Genomic DNA, 17,271 nt, shown 5'->3' with positions numbered 1-17,271 from the left:
CTCAATACCTCACTGACAGCTTCTGCTTACTTAAAAACTTCCAAAGTAACTGGAGCTACAGCAGAATTTGTGAATAGTCTGAAACAAGCAAGATGCCTTTTATTGACTACAAAATTTAAGCCCATGACTCTTAAGAGAAGTGTGGTCTTGCTAGATTTGGCTTGTAATAAACCATCTCAAACAGGCAAGTCCTCTTTTAAGTCACATACAGTAACTGTCAACGATGGAGAAACTGAATTAAATGAAGTATTTGCTTCCTGACCCTATAATGCCACGTTATAGCTTTAAGCATAATCCAAGTTCAACTCAAGACTTAAAATGTCTGAATATATTCTTATGACTCTTTTTGGCTCCACTACAAATGAAGATACTGCCACATTTCATCTAGCTCTCTTAGAAAAACACTGAGATGCAGTTTGCTTCCTCTTTACAGGACGGTAAACTTGCTTGGCTTCTGGCACATCAAGTTATGCAAAGGCTTCACAGTTTTGCATCTCTAGCGTACTGCTAGCCTTATGATACAGCAAAAAAGGCCTAAAGAGCTGTTAAACAGTTTTCATACCTTCATTGAAATAGGTACTCGGTGTATTTTACATGTAAGCAGAACTTACTGTTTGCACTGGAGAAGCTGACTGAATACAGGTTCATTCCTGACCACAACCGACACATGTAATGGGGTCCTGCAATTGGAGCAAAGTACAGTTACATCAGTCAGTGAGGATTTAAGATTTGTCTCTGTTTGCCAACATGCCCCTATCATTTATGGGGCTAACCTTCACCTCTGCTTTCAGGCAAAGGGCCTAAGTACATCTTGACAGAAAAGCAAGCTTCCCTTTTAGCAACTCTTTACCCTAATAGAAGAGCTAACCTTCAAGGAAAGAGCACAAAAGCTTGACTTACCCAAATCGAGTAGCTAATACACTCTGAGGTTTCTACACCATTTTATGTACTTGTTTGCCAGCCCAACGTAACCTCTAAAGCAGTTTAGAGACCCTGCACTTCAGATAAACACACTGCACATATTGGCTATTTGAGATAATTTGTTGTATTGACAGAGCTTTGAAGAGGCAGATTTTTAGGCATGTCATTTGTCATCTTGGTTAGCTTCCTTTACTGTTCAGTGATCCAATAAAGGCAAAAAACTGCTTGCCATCTGTTCCAGCAGTCAACTCACCCCCCAGCTTTCTATAGGGAAAACTGGTCATGACAGTGTACCGTTCAGCCTGCAACAGCTTCTGCTCTGAGTGCTACCTGCAGGTCTCATACTGAAGTAAATGATTTCACCTTCCTTGCTTCCACCATCACCTGTGCTTTGCCGAGACCCGAGAAGGTTCCCAGTGGGCTGTATCTAACAGCTGCTCTGTTATCTGTTAAACTGGTAGCAGACTTTACCCCATCCAGTATTTACCTTCCTTTGCTGTCTTGCATATTTGGATTGGCTCCTGCCTGTAGGAGGGATTCTGCTATCTGTGCCATCTCTGCCATGACATCTGGCAAATGCTTCTTGGGGCTGTATGACGCCACAAGGTGCAGAGGAGTCTCCTGGTCTCCCAGCGTAGCAGCATTCACACGGGCACCGTTTTTAATGAGAAAGTTTGCAGCAAATTTATCTCCTTTTGTGAAAAAGGATAAAGTTATTTACGGGTACACTGTGAACCCTATATGTTCTAAATAAACCTAGAAAATGGATACGTTACTTCCTTCTATATCATACAATCATTTCAATGAACAGTCTGCTCTTAGAACACCTCAGTAACAGATAATTTCAGGAACACTCCACTGCAAAGCCAGGATTCAGGTATTTCATAACTACCTCTCCCTTTTGTGTCTTGCCCTGAGGTTACATGCAACTCAAGTTCACGCACTAGTTCACTTGGTATGGTGATACTAAGTTTGTTAGTTTCTGTATCAAGATAAATCCACTGCAGCTTTAATGCACAATCGGGCAAGTTGTGAGACCACCCACAGTTCTGAATGAAGGGTACTATTTCAGGGCAGTCAGAAGAATGCAGAAGTTAGTTGCAATCTGCTCAGTGCTGCTATACAAACAAGCAGTAATGCAGTCCTTGCTCTTTAAGATGTAGGCCCCAGGAAGTAATGGCTTCAACAGTCAGGACCTATCATGAATGGCATTCCTGAGAAATTCTTCCTTAGATCTTCTCAGAAGTCAAACTTTGGCCTGCTTCAAGGTGCACAAGACCTTGAACTTGAAACAAGACATACACAATGCCTTCAGCATATTACTAGTTTCCCTTATTCCAAATACTAGTTTGAGTACATGCATTCACAAGTTGTGAATGCAACAGCAAGACTGTAAAAGAAAACTGCCTGAAAAAGCACTATGGATTGCTGTCATCTCTGGCATCAAGAAATAAAATCCAATTTCGCTCCCCCCCATTTCCTTATCTGATATTCCCCCATTCTTTAGTGATTGGAAATAAGAATCACGTGGCAAGTTCAGACAATTTGCTTAAGCTCCATTTCCAGAACACAACTGTTAACAGTGATCGACTCACTGAAGCTTTAGTTACTGAAAAGCAAGCATTCTCAGAGCTCTAGCTTAGACTAAAAGCAGACATTAGAAGTGGAACACAAATGCTAGTATTATGAGAAGCCTGCTGCAAACTTTTCAGTGCTGCAGCCACCACAACACTGACCTATGCCTAGAAGACCTCCTACTCCTGCTGCTGAAGCTTCATTCACCGGACCAGACACCAGCACTACCCTGTTTAGATATGTAGGAGATTAAAGGAAGAAGTCGCAAGCTGCACTGAGCTAACAAAACTTAAATTTGCAGATATTTAGATTAGCATAGCACGTCCCTCTGCTCCTCTTCTTTTTCCAGAGGGTTTCTCCTCCCCTCAAACTGCTGTTCAGTAGGGAGAGGTCCCTTGCTGTTAACCATGATCAGTAAGAAGCAGATACGGCATTTGAAACATGTTTAGAAGGCTTCATCTTCATTTTACAGCTAGGTTGCCATTGCTTGATTCAACCATTTGTCAGGGACATTAAGCAAGTTGCCTCATTAAAATACTCTCTGCATCTCCCTGTATTTCTGCCTTCAGAATAAAACACTCTACTAGGATTGCTTCTTGATGTCATGTAGTACAAGTTTAATACAACAGCCAGCAGGCTAGCTTTTAGATCCTAAAAACAAAAAAAAACTAACAAGCACACCCTTTTTGTAAGTTTAGCAAAAAGAAACGGGACAATATTTATCTGTGACTACAGGTTTCTAACTAAACTGTCAACTACAGAGTGAGATAGACTATGGAATATATATTCCACACTAGGACTGCAAGTTAAAGAGCTTCGTATTCTATTTACTTACCTCTTTGGATGGCTTTATGTAATAGACTCCAGCCTTTCTTGTCTGCCCTATCTACATCAGCCTTGTAGTTGACCAGTGTAGTTGCAATACTCTCCAGTCTTTGGGAGAGGGCTAAATCCAAAGCAAGATCTCCATTTTGATCCAATTCATTAAGCTTCTCAGGAAGCTACAACACAAATTTAACCAGATGACACTAGTTAAACAGGTATGCTCAACAGCCCAACATAACATTTTTAACAGCCCATTTCAACTACCATAAGAGTAGACCTTCAACTCTAATTCTAAATGCCAGTGTTGCATTTAGGTAAGCACACCTTATACAGGAAAATAATCAGAAGCCTAGCTGAGTCACCAAATGCAAGTCTAAGCAGGAGACTGTTCAATGAGAAAACAGGAGTTCTACCTACAAGTCTTGTTTAACTCGCAGGAAGCAAGACTGGCAGTTGTAAAGATTCTGCCTATCTAGGCACAGTCAACAAGGTAATAGGAAGGATTCTTCAAGTATTCCTTTTTAAGATGTCTCAAATCGTAACATCTGCCGGACAGCTTATTTGCTAGTTTAGAATGTTCATCTGAACAGAACAGATGCCTGTTCAAAGAAATAATGCTTAACTGAACTGCCACAAAGTAGCAAAGTTTACTAAGCCATGCACATCTGAAGTTGTGTGGTATAAATACAGGTATTGATTTTATTTAAAACATCTTGCATGCAACAGATTACATCAAAAGTATTGACTCACTTCTTAATTACATCTTTACAGAGCTTTTATCACTCAACCTCTATTACAGACATAAAAGTAGCTACAATAATAAACATACAAGTAAGAATTGGTGACAGAAATAGCTTACACTAGCAATTAGAAACTAGTTACTTAAAACATGAAGTTATACAAGACAGTAAAAGTCTCACTTTACCTGTGAATCCATTTCAATAAGATATAAGAAGACTACATCTTCTCTCTCAACTTTAATAGCCTTATGCAAAGGATATTCTGTCTTTGACTTGAACATTTTATACAATAACTGAGCACTCATGCTACTGAAGTCTTCTTTACGCAAGTCATCCTAGAACCAATAAAAAAAAACAAAGGGTAAGCAGTATTTATTTTTTAATAAACAAGGCATTGCACAACGCTATTACAAAATTCACCAAACAAGCTCAGTTAAAAGCTGCATTTTGATAACATGCACAACATTACAACAAGCAGGAACAATCCAAGATATCCTGTTAAGACTAGGAGGAAACACTCAGAGGAAGTCTTACATTTTAGTTTTGAGATCTGGTACAGTGAGGTATTTTTCCTCCCTGTTGTGACAGGTACAGAAAACAAGCATTTTACCATCCATTACTGTAGATAAACATCTAGTTCCTAAACTAATTCTCTATCTGGACTCTAGTCACAGATTAGTATTAAGCCTTATTGTCAAAAGAGCTATTGAGGAATGACAACTCCATGTAAGTCTGAAACTTGATCTCTGAATACAAAGCAGTATCTACATCTGATATCTGGATGTGCTGTCTTAGATATAGAATAACCTAAATCCTCATGCACCAGTCTGCTGTTGGCAAACAGATTAATTGTAAAGACTAATCCATTACACAATTAATCAAGGTTTCCTCAGAATATCAGAGCAAATGAAACTTCCATGTCAGTTGCAAGATTGCTTGCTGCTCCCCCTGCTAGAGAAGATAAACTCTCTCCTGACTTGGCTCTTACTCACAAGGATTATTTTTAGAAGTAAACGCAGGCCTGGGATTTGTAATCCTATACAGACAGGGACCAAACTATGGGTGAGCCTCTGAATAATTTAGAATCCAGATTTGATAATACGACCCTCTTGCCTATCACAATGGCTTTGGTTTGTCTCGTGTTTATGAAAGAAAGAGGCTTTTGACAGTGAAGTATTTCCAGTGAACAGAACTCTTCAGGCTACAAGCAACTTCCCCTCGCCCCATCAAGATATTTATACAACGATGGACAAGAGACATAACCTCCAGAGACAACAATGAAAAAATCTTAAGGGAAGAGCCATTTAATGTACATTGTTTCAAAAATAATTATGGTTTAACGTTGTATAAAATACTAAATAATGCACTGCCAAAAGCAGCATATTATAAAGATAACTGAGAATGAGGGGAAGGGAAAGAGATCCCTGCCTCAGGAAAAGCCCCTTCACTCACACTTAATACTTTGACCCCTTGAAAAACCTAAGGGTCAGGGTAACAGGTTGCCTTAGTCACTGAAAGGCATCAGGATTCCATGTAATCCCCATCCTGACTGGAATGCTTGAATGGTAGCATACAAAGACAAATTTCTGAGGTTAGACAGCGCAGTAAGTGAAGTTCTAGTGCTTAAGCTTCTGTTCTCTGTAAACATTTTTCCTTTTGCTTCCTTCTAGCAGTACTTACCCAGTGACTAGCAATTATCTCTGCACAATAATTGAGAAGAGTGCTAGCATTCAGCTCCTCAGCAGTCTGATAGAAACGAATGCAGTTCCTGACATTAACTAGTGACATAACTCCTTTTTCACATCTGTCAAAATAGAGGGGAAAAAAAAAAAGCTTCAGTAAACAGCTTTACAGTAATCACCCTCCCATGCTGTTACAGGTTTCTATATACTCTTCTGGATGCCAACAGAAGTAGTCCTGGACTTACTTTACTGTAATGCCATGCAGCATAAATATACTTTAATCAGAAGTCCTATAAGACAGTTCCCGCAAAAGCAGACTCCTATTAAGGCAGAGTTTGTCTAAGCTGAGGTCCCATAATAGCACTACTCATTGTAGGAGCCTGTAAGTAAACAGAGGCATGCCAGTTCTCCCCGGGGAACAAGCTGCAGTTCTTAGACATCTTCCCTAATTTGTAAGTACTACAGTATCATAAGCATGCCAAATAACTGTTTGTTTCATGAAGAGAAGGGACAGGGTTTAACAGTAGATCCACCAAATCATCTTTAGAGGTGTGAAGCTATTAGTTGAGTTTGTTGGAAGACAACTGCAAACTGAACTTGAAGTTAAGCATGGCAGTGAACTCTGGGTAGTTTTCAATACAAAAAGGAAACACTTTTCTTTGGGTGTCTGCACCTGAAGACATCTACTAATCACCTTGCCACCAGACTACCGTGCAGATGAGTATTTTGGTAGTACAAAGTCTGAAGGTAGTTTCAGCACTGGCTCTATAGATGTCAAATACTTGTTTTAAGTTATTATTAACAATTTAGTTTGCTTCACGTTGTGTCACAAATATTAGATTGAGTAAGGACCTTAAGTACTACTACAGCACCAGACACCCCCTTAGGCAAGAGATTATCAAAGGATACTTCACCTTTGATAAAATTCAAAGCTTCAAAGTTGAACAAAATTTGAAGAGGTTTCATTTTGTACATTCAGACTTGTCACTAAGTGGTTAAGGACATTAGACATTCAAGATAACAAGCTATCCCCTACTAAAATGGTGCGATCATCCTCTCCATAATGGGGAAATATTTAGCGTAACATTACCCTTCTTCGTGAAAAGTTGCTATCAAGACACACACAACAGCTATTTAAGTTAGAGTTTTCACCTGTGGCCTTTTAATATTACAGGATACTGTCACTAACTCTTCCTTTCTTGCAATTCTCCAGAGCTTGTTATTAATATATTGCTCTCCACTTCCATTCACTGGCAAATTAGGGTTATTAGTTTGACTGAAAGAACTAGGAAGTAAACATAAGAGCTGTAAGGAAAAACTGCTACAGCATAACTATAGTGCAAGGCTTCATTTCCTGTGATCAGCTGAATGTCCTGCTGCATTACCAAAAACCTCAAGTCTTTGAGAAAAGCAAAGCTGCAGCCAACTGCTAGCAGCTGTCAGGTTATTTCTATTCAAACAAGGTTAAAAGTTCAAGAATAACCACTGTATTTACCAACTCACCTTTCCCTAAGCAGCTGGAGCTGAAATTTATTAGCTAGCTTCATGAGCTCTGTCAAAAAGATATCATCTTCTCGTAGCTCAAGTTCATCTGTGTAGATCCAGCGCAGCATTGCCATGGTTACCTCTGGGTCAGCATCTGGTACAGGGAGCAACAGGGATTATTAAAATACCCAAAGAACAATCACCTACTCAAGTAGTTGCTATTCCTCTGACTATTAAAGTCACAGCTACCAGGAAAAATATCATCTCATTGAAACCGCACTGCTTTAGCTTAATCAAAATGGCAAAATAACGAGACAAAACTGGGCAGAAGTCAAAGCTAGCAGTAGTGCTGGCACCAATCAGGAAAACCTTTCTTCCGTTGGAACACAGTGCAGAATGCAGGGAGCCCTGTACCATCTCCCAGTTGCTGAATGAACATCACTTTTACGGGCCAGTGATGCCCCTTTTGAAGTCTTTGCTCCCTCACATACGGCTAAATCCACATCGATATGTGACATGCCCAAATCCCCTTTTCATTTTCAGAACCCTTTCTGGCATACTGCAGTCGTGTGTTATGAACTGTGGCATGTCAATAAACTTGCTTACACCTTAGGAATGACTACAAAGTACTTAGAACTGCTAGAAACCATCTCTAAGAAAGGTGAAAGTCGGTTTTAGAAGCTGGATAGATTTCAGATGTTTGTAATACTGATCCCAACCAAGCCTGCATGTTGTTAGCACAGCAAAAGCTATAGAAACCTATCCACAGGACACAAGCGATGCAGGCCCAACAGCCAGGGCCTCGGCACCTAGGCAGAAGCACTGTACTGACTGTCCTGCCTACAAGGATATAGATGAGAATTACTACAGAACATCAGATCAGACCAATTTATAAACTAATAGTGGTTGGTGGTTTTTTTTTTTTTTTTTCCAAAGTAAAATTAGTCTCTTAAGCTGTTTTGTTTTTAAAGATAAAAGATAGATGTTCAAGACTGAAAAAAACATCCTAAAACATCTTTACACAGAGTTGTCTCAGATTATTTACAGAATACCAGACAGTACTTGACACAGCATGTAGACTGTCTCCTAAGAAACAGGAGGCTTTAATAAGGCAAGTATCTTTGGCCTAACTTGAAGTTATCAGAAAAGCCTACTTGAACTGTAATATCAGCTCTGCCTTGGCAGAGAAAAGAGTACATGTCCTCCTTCCCAACACAAGAACCTGTGCTTATCTTTTATGTTCATTCCGCAGAATACATGAACTCTGAAAATACTGTTTCAAATGCTGCCTGTATTTTGAAATTAGGATTTAGGCAATCTGAACTTGCAAGTTCTAGAAAGGACTTATTTTAAAGAAAACCCTGACATAGTTTTTGGGGGAACAGCTTGTTGCTTGCTAGAACTACTTCATAAAACTAATCTTTGTGCTATGCATCAAAGTGTTGTTCTCATGGTTTTTTTCTTTTTTTTTTTTTTTTTTTTTTAAAAAAAAAAAAAACAGTTCTGTAACAGTAGGTGGCATTCTTTATACAACTTGTTTTAAGCATCATTCGGTAAGAGGAAGCGTTTACATTGCTAAACATGCAAGACCACAACTACATTTGAGATTCTCAGATTAGCATGAATGGGAAGCTACAAGTGCTATGGACTACCACTTAAAGACTTGCAACAAAGCCACAATTAGCATAAGGGCTTTTTGGTAATAAATCTTATGCTAACATAGCACTCAATTCAAAAAAACCTCCTTGGCATCTGTTCTCTTGCAGCTGCAGAAAGATCCTTAAATCCTTCTGCAGGGAAGTTGCTATGTTGTCTCACAGAACTGGCTTGCTGTGACTTGCTTTCTTCCAGTTTGTCTGCATTTAGGACTCATGATAAGATACAGCATGGAAAGTGAGGTCAGTGCTCAGTATTCAACACGCAAGCCTGCAAACCTGCTTAACTTCATACCCATTTTTATTGCTCACAGATTAATTGTGCAAGACTTTCCTGTACTGAAAGAAAGTCTCAATTTGCAGGAATGCTGCCCAGTGTAAGCGTATGCAAGAAACAGCTACACTGGAACAAAACACCATCTTACAGAAGACAGCCTTTCAAAAACTTATTTTTCCTTAGCCTATTTTGCAAGGGTATCAAAATGCCAAAGCAAATCACTTTTGTAAGATCAATATTTGTATTTATTTCTTCCACACAGTGTTAACAAGAAGCAAGGTATTTCCATTACACACTTCAGAAAAATTATGCACACTACCTCAAAAGGCCCTGTCCTTAGAAAGGAAGAAGTCAAGCTCCTCCATATAGATTTGACTGTCATTATATTTAGTTGACTCTAGAAAAGACAAACAGGCCACCATTCTCAACCCTGTTCATTAAAGAGAAAGAAGGTAGGTTATTGATTTAACTAGCACTAGCATCGCGTTCACAAGCCTACCACCATGTTTCAGAGAAAGCTTCATTATCAACTGAATAAACACCACTTTCTGTGGACAGCAGTAGTCCAAAAGGTGCAAGAGTAACCTTTTTTCAACAGGCCCTTTCACCAGTCATCCTAAAGACAAGTGAAGCATCACGTATTACTAAGCAATGACTGACCTGACAGATCCAGCTCCTCTGTTGAGGCAAGGTTGGCTAGACTCCAAGCATCACTGCGTGCCGCTAAGACAAACTTGTGAGCCCTGATGTGCTTGTCTCTGACCTTTATCTTCAGATCACTGATAAGAGGAGAAAAAAGCGTATCCATTTATTACGCAGGCTTTCCCTGTGCTTAGATATGCAAGGATTCAGCACCTCCTAGTATCTGTCCTTGCATCCACATTTAGATTCAGATTGTTTGAGATACCAAAACACATTTGCTTAAGTGGAATACTTCACCAAATTATGCAATTATTATTTTTATATGAATGAAATGAGCCTCTAGTATTTAAATGTTTAAGTTTCACAGTAAACGGCTAGGGAACGACTTCAGAAGACAGGAAAATCCAGCAATCTTGAGGTTAAATATTTAGGTTGCAGAGTGCATTCTAGCAGTGTCAGCTAAGCACCAAAAGTTTCATGCAAGAGCAGTAACAGAACAAATGATGTTTGACAGTAGTCTTGAGGACAAGGCAGACTCCAAGAATGCCCAGTTCGTCGGAGACCAGCTGTCAAGAACACTTTAATTTCATACTAAACGTTTTAACACCAGGTTATCCTTTGTACTTAAAAAGTACTTGCCATGTTTATTTTAAAGTTTCATGTCTTGCAAGTGTTATTCCTATGTAGGTGTATTTTCCAGACAATCTTCTAAATCAAAACACCGCTATGAACTGAAGTACAAAATACAGCGATGTTCCTCTAAGCTTTCACTGGGACTTGCTTCCTTTCTCCTTTTCTTGTTTGGCCACTATTCTACACCTTTATATCTAAAATCTGAAGAGAAATAAAAAAGAAATAATCCAACTCTTCTGACATAAGCCATCTAACAAATCTCATCTTTTACCCAGCATGCTATTTTAAGTTTCTCACCGGACATACAGACTTCTCAGAGAAACCTGAGACACGGTGGGAACACATTTTAAACAAAACTACCTATTTTCCCTTACATGCCTAGCCTCCTATGCGATACTGGAGTTGGCTTCAGTAATAGCCAAGAAACTGGTAAGGGTCAGGTGTGGTCTTAGAACTAAATCCATTGAGGCATCTAGAGTATTAACAGTGATCCTTAATGTTCATATGGAAGATAAAATGATGCAACCTAATTTTACATTAAAACTCAGAAATACAGTATTATTTACACTGTCAAGTCCTAACTGCCCAAGGCCTGTTACACCATACAGACAGACAAGCCAATTAAATCAGGCTTCTTTACACAAAAAAGAGAGCAGAGAACTTGCAGGACAAAGCCCTTCAAAAAAGTAGGGCTTTCCAATTGTAAGATACACTGCATAATTAATGTGTCAACTAGCTGTAGTACAGTGTAAAATAACTTCTGCTCAGAGGAAGTTCAGCCATTGACTGTGAAAGCAATCAACTGTCTTTAAGCTTGTCTTAAATGCCAGCCTCAAAGATGCTTAACTTGAGCTCAGAGCTCTTGATCCAAGAATTGGATTCAAGATGCTGCCTGATCTTAGAGTGCTTTTGCAACATCTACCCAAGGACCCTGCTCACACCAGGCAGAGGTGTGAGCATTTTTCTTGTCCAAGATTAGCACATATTATAAAGTCAATAAAATCAAAGCTTCCTGTGATCCCCCCCTCCCCAAAGGAAGATTTCTTACCTGTACTGCTCCTGCTGATAGAGTTCAGATACAATGGCAAGAAGTCGACTGATGAAAGTGTCACTGGCATTGTCTTGGTTAGCCTGGGCAGCCAGAAGGTTGCATCTCCTTTCTGTATCAGCAAGTTTCTTCTGCAACTTCACATACTCCTGGCGGAGAAGCATCAGGTGCTTTTCCAGCTTGGCCACCTCCTCTGCAGAGGCACACAGTGTCAGTACAAGACTGAAACATTGCACATCTGTGTCTTGCATCTGGGAGTAACTTCACTCTGCTGGTGCACTGCACTTTTACTGTGGTCATGGGCATTCCAGTAAACACTTCTTCCACACTGCTTGAGTAATTCATCCCCGGTATCAAACCTTTTATTTTATATCACAGAACACACTGATACAAGCTACTCCTAAATCGAGTTCCTGAATGCTATCCAGTCAGGGGCACCACAAGCTTTCTAAAGCCACAGAATTGTGGTGGGGTAGAGCCCAGACTCACTCAGCAGCAGTTACCCATCAATTCAGTTACGATGCTGCCTGCCTTGACAGCAGTCATCGAGCAGAAGCAAGCATCAGAACAGCTGCTGGGAGTACAACATCTAACGCAGAGTGCTTAACTTACCTGTCTAGAACTCTTAGCACTGTCAGCTAAGAAGCTTCTTAAGAAATAGCCAGAGTGAAAAGCAAGGTTTCCCCAGAACCTGTGTTTCTAAAGGCCGGTCAAAAATATATATAAAGCTGGTTAATCTCGATCAACACACTCCCCCAGCGGAGGCTCTGCAGTGACGAGGCACCGTGGTGCAGAGCTGGGTCCGTGGTGGCCACTGCAATTCACAGGCACACAGCATCAGCACCTGGCCATCAGATCCCTGACCAAGCGATCCCATCCCACTGCAGAGCCTGCTCCTCCACCACACCTAAGAGCTGTGGTGAGGCACTTTGCTGAACAGCTGTGTAGAACTTGACCTGGGACACTCATATGAAAACCCTCTACTTCACGGCTGGATGTAAAAGTCTTTACAGGTGCGTAAAACCAGACTAACTGAGGAGCATCCATGGATGAGGTGCATAGGCTACATGTAGCTATCACTGTGGTTAGCTGATTATTACCCACCCATAACAATCCACATCAATAAGGCAAGTTTCCAAACAAGGTACACATCCAAAGTCAGTCTTAACATGAGAACGGAGCAGGGAGGAGAAATTTGGAAGGTAACCAATGGGAAAGTTTTCATGAGATTCCTCCCTGCGAGCCAGGAATTCACTGTTCAACAAGTTTTCCTCAAATATTTACTAAATGTAAAACCGTATTACAAACAAGGAGAAGCCGAGCTCTGCGACCAGTGTTTTCTTTCTGCTCCTAGAGAAAAGTTCAACAGCAGAGCTGGCCTTGGCCTTGCTCCAGCAGGTCCCCAGGGCAGAGCATCCTCCCCTTGCTCAGCTGCGGGCTGAATGCCTCATTTAGCCTTTCCTCCACAGACTGCTGTGGCAAATGCTCCCTCGTAAGTCTTTTAACTTAACAACTGTAATGGATAAAGAGGAGGTAATTTACCCTGTTTGACTCTTCAGTTAATACTGCTTAAGCAAGGTTGGCAGTGCACTTGCTTCAACAGCCATTTATTCAGCTCCATCCTTTACCAGTTAATAGGTATCGCCTCCTCTGGGATACTCCCTCTGCTGAGGTATGCTGCGATTCCAAAACTGTGCTACCAGAGCAGCCCCCAAAGGGAGCTGAAGCTCTGCTCTGTTCCTTCCATCTGAAGATGATGCAGCGCCTGTGTTTCCAGAACTAGAGGGGACACGTCTCTGAAGGCACTGCTCCTTCCTGAGTGATTCATAAGGAAGGTGCCAAGGGTGGCACAAACCCTGCTGCTACAGGGAGGATAGTGCCTGGTAAGAGCCAAGAGTGATCCTGAGAGACACTTTCAGAGAACTACTGCAAAAATCAGTGCACAAACACTGCTGTTCATACACTGAGGTTCCGAGGAGCCATCTCAACTCAAGTGGTAGGAACAAGAAGTTGCCTGCTGAACCTCCCAGCGCATACAACCTTAAACACTGCATCTTCAAGCCAAGCAATGGAAGTGTGAATGGGGGAATAAAGAATCAGAAGGTAACACCTCAAGTTCTCTCATTTTACCAAAGTAACTTGGAGCCAGTGAGGTGGCTTTGAAGTCACTGGGACATGATGCAGAACTACCTTGCAGCTCAAAGCAGCAGCAGCTTCAGTTTTACATGGAAAATCAAGCTCATTTCACTGCTGCTTCCAGGGCAACCCAGGACAACTGCTACTGGCAGTGAAAATACCTGAAAGAACTGAAGCTTTGAGAAGTCTTGTTTTCAGATCGATGGCATACAGAAAGAATCACAGAATCATTAGGGTTAGAAAAAACCTCCAAGATCCTCTGGTCCAACCATCCCCCTACCACCACTATCACCCACTGAACCATGTCCCTAAGCGTCACGTCCAACCTTTCCTTGAACAACCCCAGGGATGGCAACTCCTGTATATACATCCTGTAACCACAGCGAGACAGATGGATCGATACTCACTTGCTGCAAGGACTGCAGGAGCCATAAACCCAGAGTTTCTTCTTCTATACACAGGAGCTGTGTATTACCTACGGCTGCACACCTGCAGAGCACTGGATCAAGACAGTCCTCAGCATCCACCCAACCAGCATGCAGTGCAAAAGAGCAAACCAGCAAGTTTTCCCTGTATATTGTTCATTTGCAGAGTTCACACTGCATTATCACTTTGAAAGGACAGCACACTGACACTCAGGGAGAAGCATCATCTGTTTAAAGCAATGGCACCACAGCTCCAAGTTTGCTATTTACAGTCCTCAAACTTCAGGGGAGGTCAGCACTTATAAACAATGTAAAATGACCACTACATCTCCAAGCTGACAGTCGTTTTGATACAGTGCACGTTACTGCCAGTCCACGTTAAGTGTGGACATTTCCCTGGCTGTCTCCCAAGCACAGATGTACGTACCTATCTGTGCAGTAACTGCACATTAACAAAGAGCCTTGGATCAAGGCCCTGAAAAGACAGCCTTACTTGCAGGGAGGTCTCTGGCTAAACACAAACCCGGTGCACACACGAACAGGATGGCTGGGTTTGGCAGAGAGGCGTACACAGAGCGACTCCTTTTCGGAGCTCATACTCTAGGTGAAGAGTTAACAGATGGCTAGACGAGAAAATAAAAGCAGTGTTTGTTAACACGTTCCCAGCAGATGCGCTAGTATCTCACGAACTGGCAGAAGTTTAAGGTCCTTATCACAGACTTCAGAGAGGCTAGTGGAGTTTTCTTACAGCAGAAGGAAGGCACAGAAGTCTCAAGAGCGATTTGTCAGTTGAATCCAAAGAGATAAGAAAGGAGGCAATAGGCAACGGGGTGGCAGATAGCATGTACTGAAAACCAGAGGGAGGGCCTAGCAGAACCCATCGCACTGTCCATCCCACCCTTCCAGAGCAGCATGGATAAGCTCTTTACTTCTGAAGGGAGTGTCTTGGGGAAATACTACAGTAAAACACGTTATTTCCTTTCCCAAAGTCAGGTCTATCATCCAGTGCTCCACTTTGACCCGCCTCCTCCCCGCAGCTGTCCAAATCATGGCTTCCTTGTTCCCCCTCAGTTTTGTCCACTTACAATCTTTACCCTGACGACCATTCCAAAAATACTGCAGCATGCTTCCTGCTGCTCTACACTCAAGCATTAGTCCAACAGTTTTTACCCCTGCCTGCACGCCCCTAGTATCCTCTGATATCAGTGGGACAGAACTCTTACAGAAGCTCCAAAAGCAAGCTCTGCACTCACTTTTATGAGCTTTGAATAATTTGTACCTAGCAATTGCAATAGATCTAATTCAAGATTTCCACATGCAGAGGGAACACCTCCACAAGAAAAAGCGCTCTGCCTGCTTCTGAGCAGACGACCACAATCTGACAACCTGCCTTCACTAATAAACCTTCATTTCTGATTTGACTCTCCATTATCATCAGTTCATAATTATAAGAAAGCACTGCTGAAGACGAGTACTTTATTTGAAGGGACAAAACGAGTCCCTCCACCCAGGTCTCATAAGGAACCGAGCGGGGAGAGCTACAACTCTGGCTCACTACGCCTGTTCCCACAAGCTCTCACTGATCGTGTGCTTTCTTCAGCTGAAAGCTCAGGGAATTGCCTGAACTGGGGAGGAATCTTTGAGAGGCATGCATGTCTGAAACAGGACCTGCATCAGCCACAGGGTCTTTTGCCAGAGCAGGATCCCAGACCACATCTTTGAGGGTCTTGGTGAGGAAGTTTTATCACCTGCTGACATCTTTGACATCAGAGGTGGCGGGCCCCTGAGGTTAAAGGCAAGCCCAATAAGCTGGTCAGCTAACTACAAGCTAAGATGTTACTCTAAGGATTTATTAAACAAGCTTGAGGCCAGCATCTTCTCAGCTGATGCACACCAGACCAGCATGTGCTGGCTAACCTTTAACAAGCACTTCTGAAATTCTACCAGTCTGATCACTGGAGTTTAGGACTTGAAGGCAGCACTGTTTAGACTGGAAGTCAGAGCTTTTACCGTGCCTGTAACTTGGGACTTTCAGCTCAGTTTGCTGATTCAGTTTCCTCCAAGAAGGAAAAGAGGAAGCTTCTGTGTCGCGTTAAGGAAAAGGACTTTAGACATCCCAGCGTTTTTCAAACCCCATTACCTAGGTTCATTGTGGAAGGGTCTAAGTGACAACCTGAGAGGTGTACAAAAGCAGCTCCGGCGTACTTCAGGAGTTCCAGCTCCCAGCCCAGCCCAGCCCCAGGAGGCCTGGCAGCAGCAGGGGCCGGCAGGTCCCTCGCCTCACCCTGAGGGACCCGGGGCCCCCTCCCCGCCCCGCCCGTCCCCCCACACCACAGCAGGCCCCTCGGGGCTCCCGAAGCGGCAATTTCTTCCCAAACCGCCCCCGTCCCGAGGAGCACGGCCGGCCCTGCCCGCGGGGCGCTCCCTGAGGGGGAGCCGACAGCGGGGCGCTCCCCCCCCCCCCCGCCATTTCACGTCCACCTCGGGGTCTGCCCGCCTCAGCCGAGCCCGGCTCGGCCTCGGCAGGCAGGGCCCAGCCGGCCCCACACGGGGGCCGCCCCCGGTGCCCCCCTGGAGCCTCCCCAGCCGGCGGCGCTGCCGCTGCGCCCGGCGGCCGCGGCCCCGCCCGGGCTCCCCCCCTCACCTTCCGCCATCTTGGGTCCGCGATCGCAGCTCTCGCGAGAACGCCGCGCTCGGCCGGCGGGGCGGGCGGGAGTTCTCGCGAGAGCAGCGCGGGCCCCTCCCGCCTCAGGGCGCTGAGGTGCCTGAGGGCTCGGCTCGCCCCAACCGCCCCGGAGCCCCGAGGGGCTCCTGCCGCTAACCCGGTGAGAAAAGGGCCGGGCTGCCGTGGGGCTTGAGCCGATAGGTGCCTTTGGCACACGGCTACCCCTGGCCTCATCGCTACTTCAGCTCCCGCACGCAGTTTTCACTTCAGCAACTGGATCTGTGCCCAGCAGGTGTAAAGTGGGGTTGGGATCGAGACGGGCAGCGACCCAAGAGCAGCAGCGAGATGCTTTTCTTAAACCTGGTGTGCGATACAGCTCCCCCTCAGCTGGTCCCATTGCTCGTGAACTTTAGTGCCCCAACAGAACAGAAATACCGTGTTCCATGCGTATTCAGCACCTTTCATATGCCTGACCTAGCAGCAATGTTTCGGCTTGCTCTAAAGAGCCATTTTCAAGTAAATATTTTATCACAGTATCATTTTGCAACTACATCATTTTCTC

General features: G+C 43.3%; 1 protein-coding gene across 3 annotated transcripts in view; it reads right to left on the bottom strand.

Annotated features, from left to right (window-relative positions):
- Positions 1-16,838, bottom strand: part of ANKFY1 (ankyrin repeat and FYVE domain containing 1) — a 33,561-nt gene extending 16,723 nt beyond the window's left edge. The window contains exons 1-9 of one of the 3 annotated variants that reach the window (XM_035343239.1): positions 16,689-16,838; positions 11,484-11,676; positions 9,821-9,939; positions 7,247-7,382; positions 5,742-5,865; positions 4,247-4,396; positions 3,332-3,497; positions 1,409-1,613; positions 612-680 (exon numbers count right to left, since the gene is read on the bottom strand). In XM_035343239.1, the coding sequence (XP_035199130.1) occupies positions 612-680; positions 1,409-1,613; positions 3,332-3,497; positions 4,247-4,396; positions 5,742-5,865; positions 7,247-7,382; positions 9,821-9,939; positions 11,484-11,676; positions 16,689-16,698 (1,172 nt within the window). In that variant the 5' untranslated portion in view covers positions 16,699-16,838. Of the gene's footprint in view, positions 1-611; positions 681-1,408; positions 1,614-3,331; positions 3,498-4,246; positions 4,397-5,741; positions 5,866-7,246; positions 7,383-9,820; positions 9,940-11,483; positions 11,677-12,095; positions 12,120-12,587; positions 12,611-16,688 lie in introns of those variants that run through there. The other 2 variants (XM_035343238.1, XM_035343240.1) reach the window with 2 other exon arrangements.
- Between the last annotated feature and the right edge of the window lie 433 nt (positions 16,839-17,271).

Source organism: Oxyura jamaicensis, chromosome 19, assembly GCF_011077185.1.
Source record: "Oxyura jamaicensis isolate SHBP4307 breed ruddy duck chromosome 19, BPBGC_Ojam_1.0, whole genome shotgun sequence".
Lineage (NCBI taxonomy): Eukaryota > Metazoa > Chordata > Aves > Anseriformes > Anatidae > Oxyura > Oxyura jamaicensis.
This window is presented reverse-complemented; position numbering and strand designations above follow the sequence as displayed.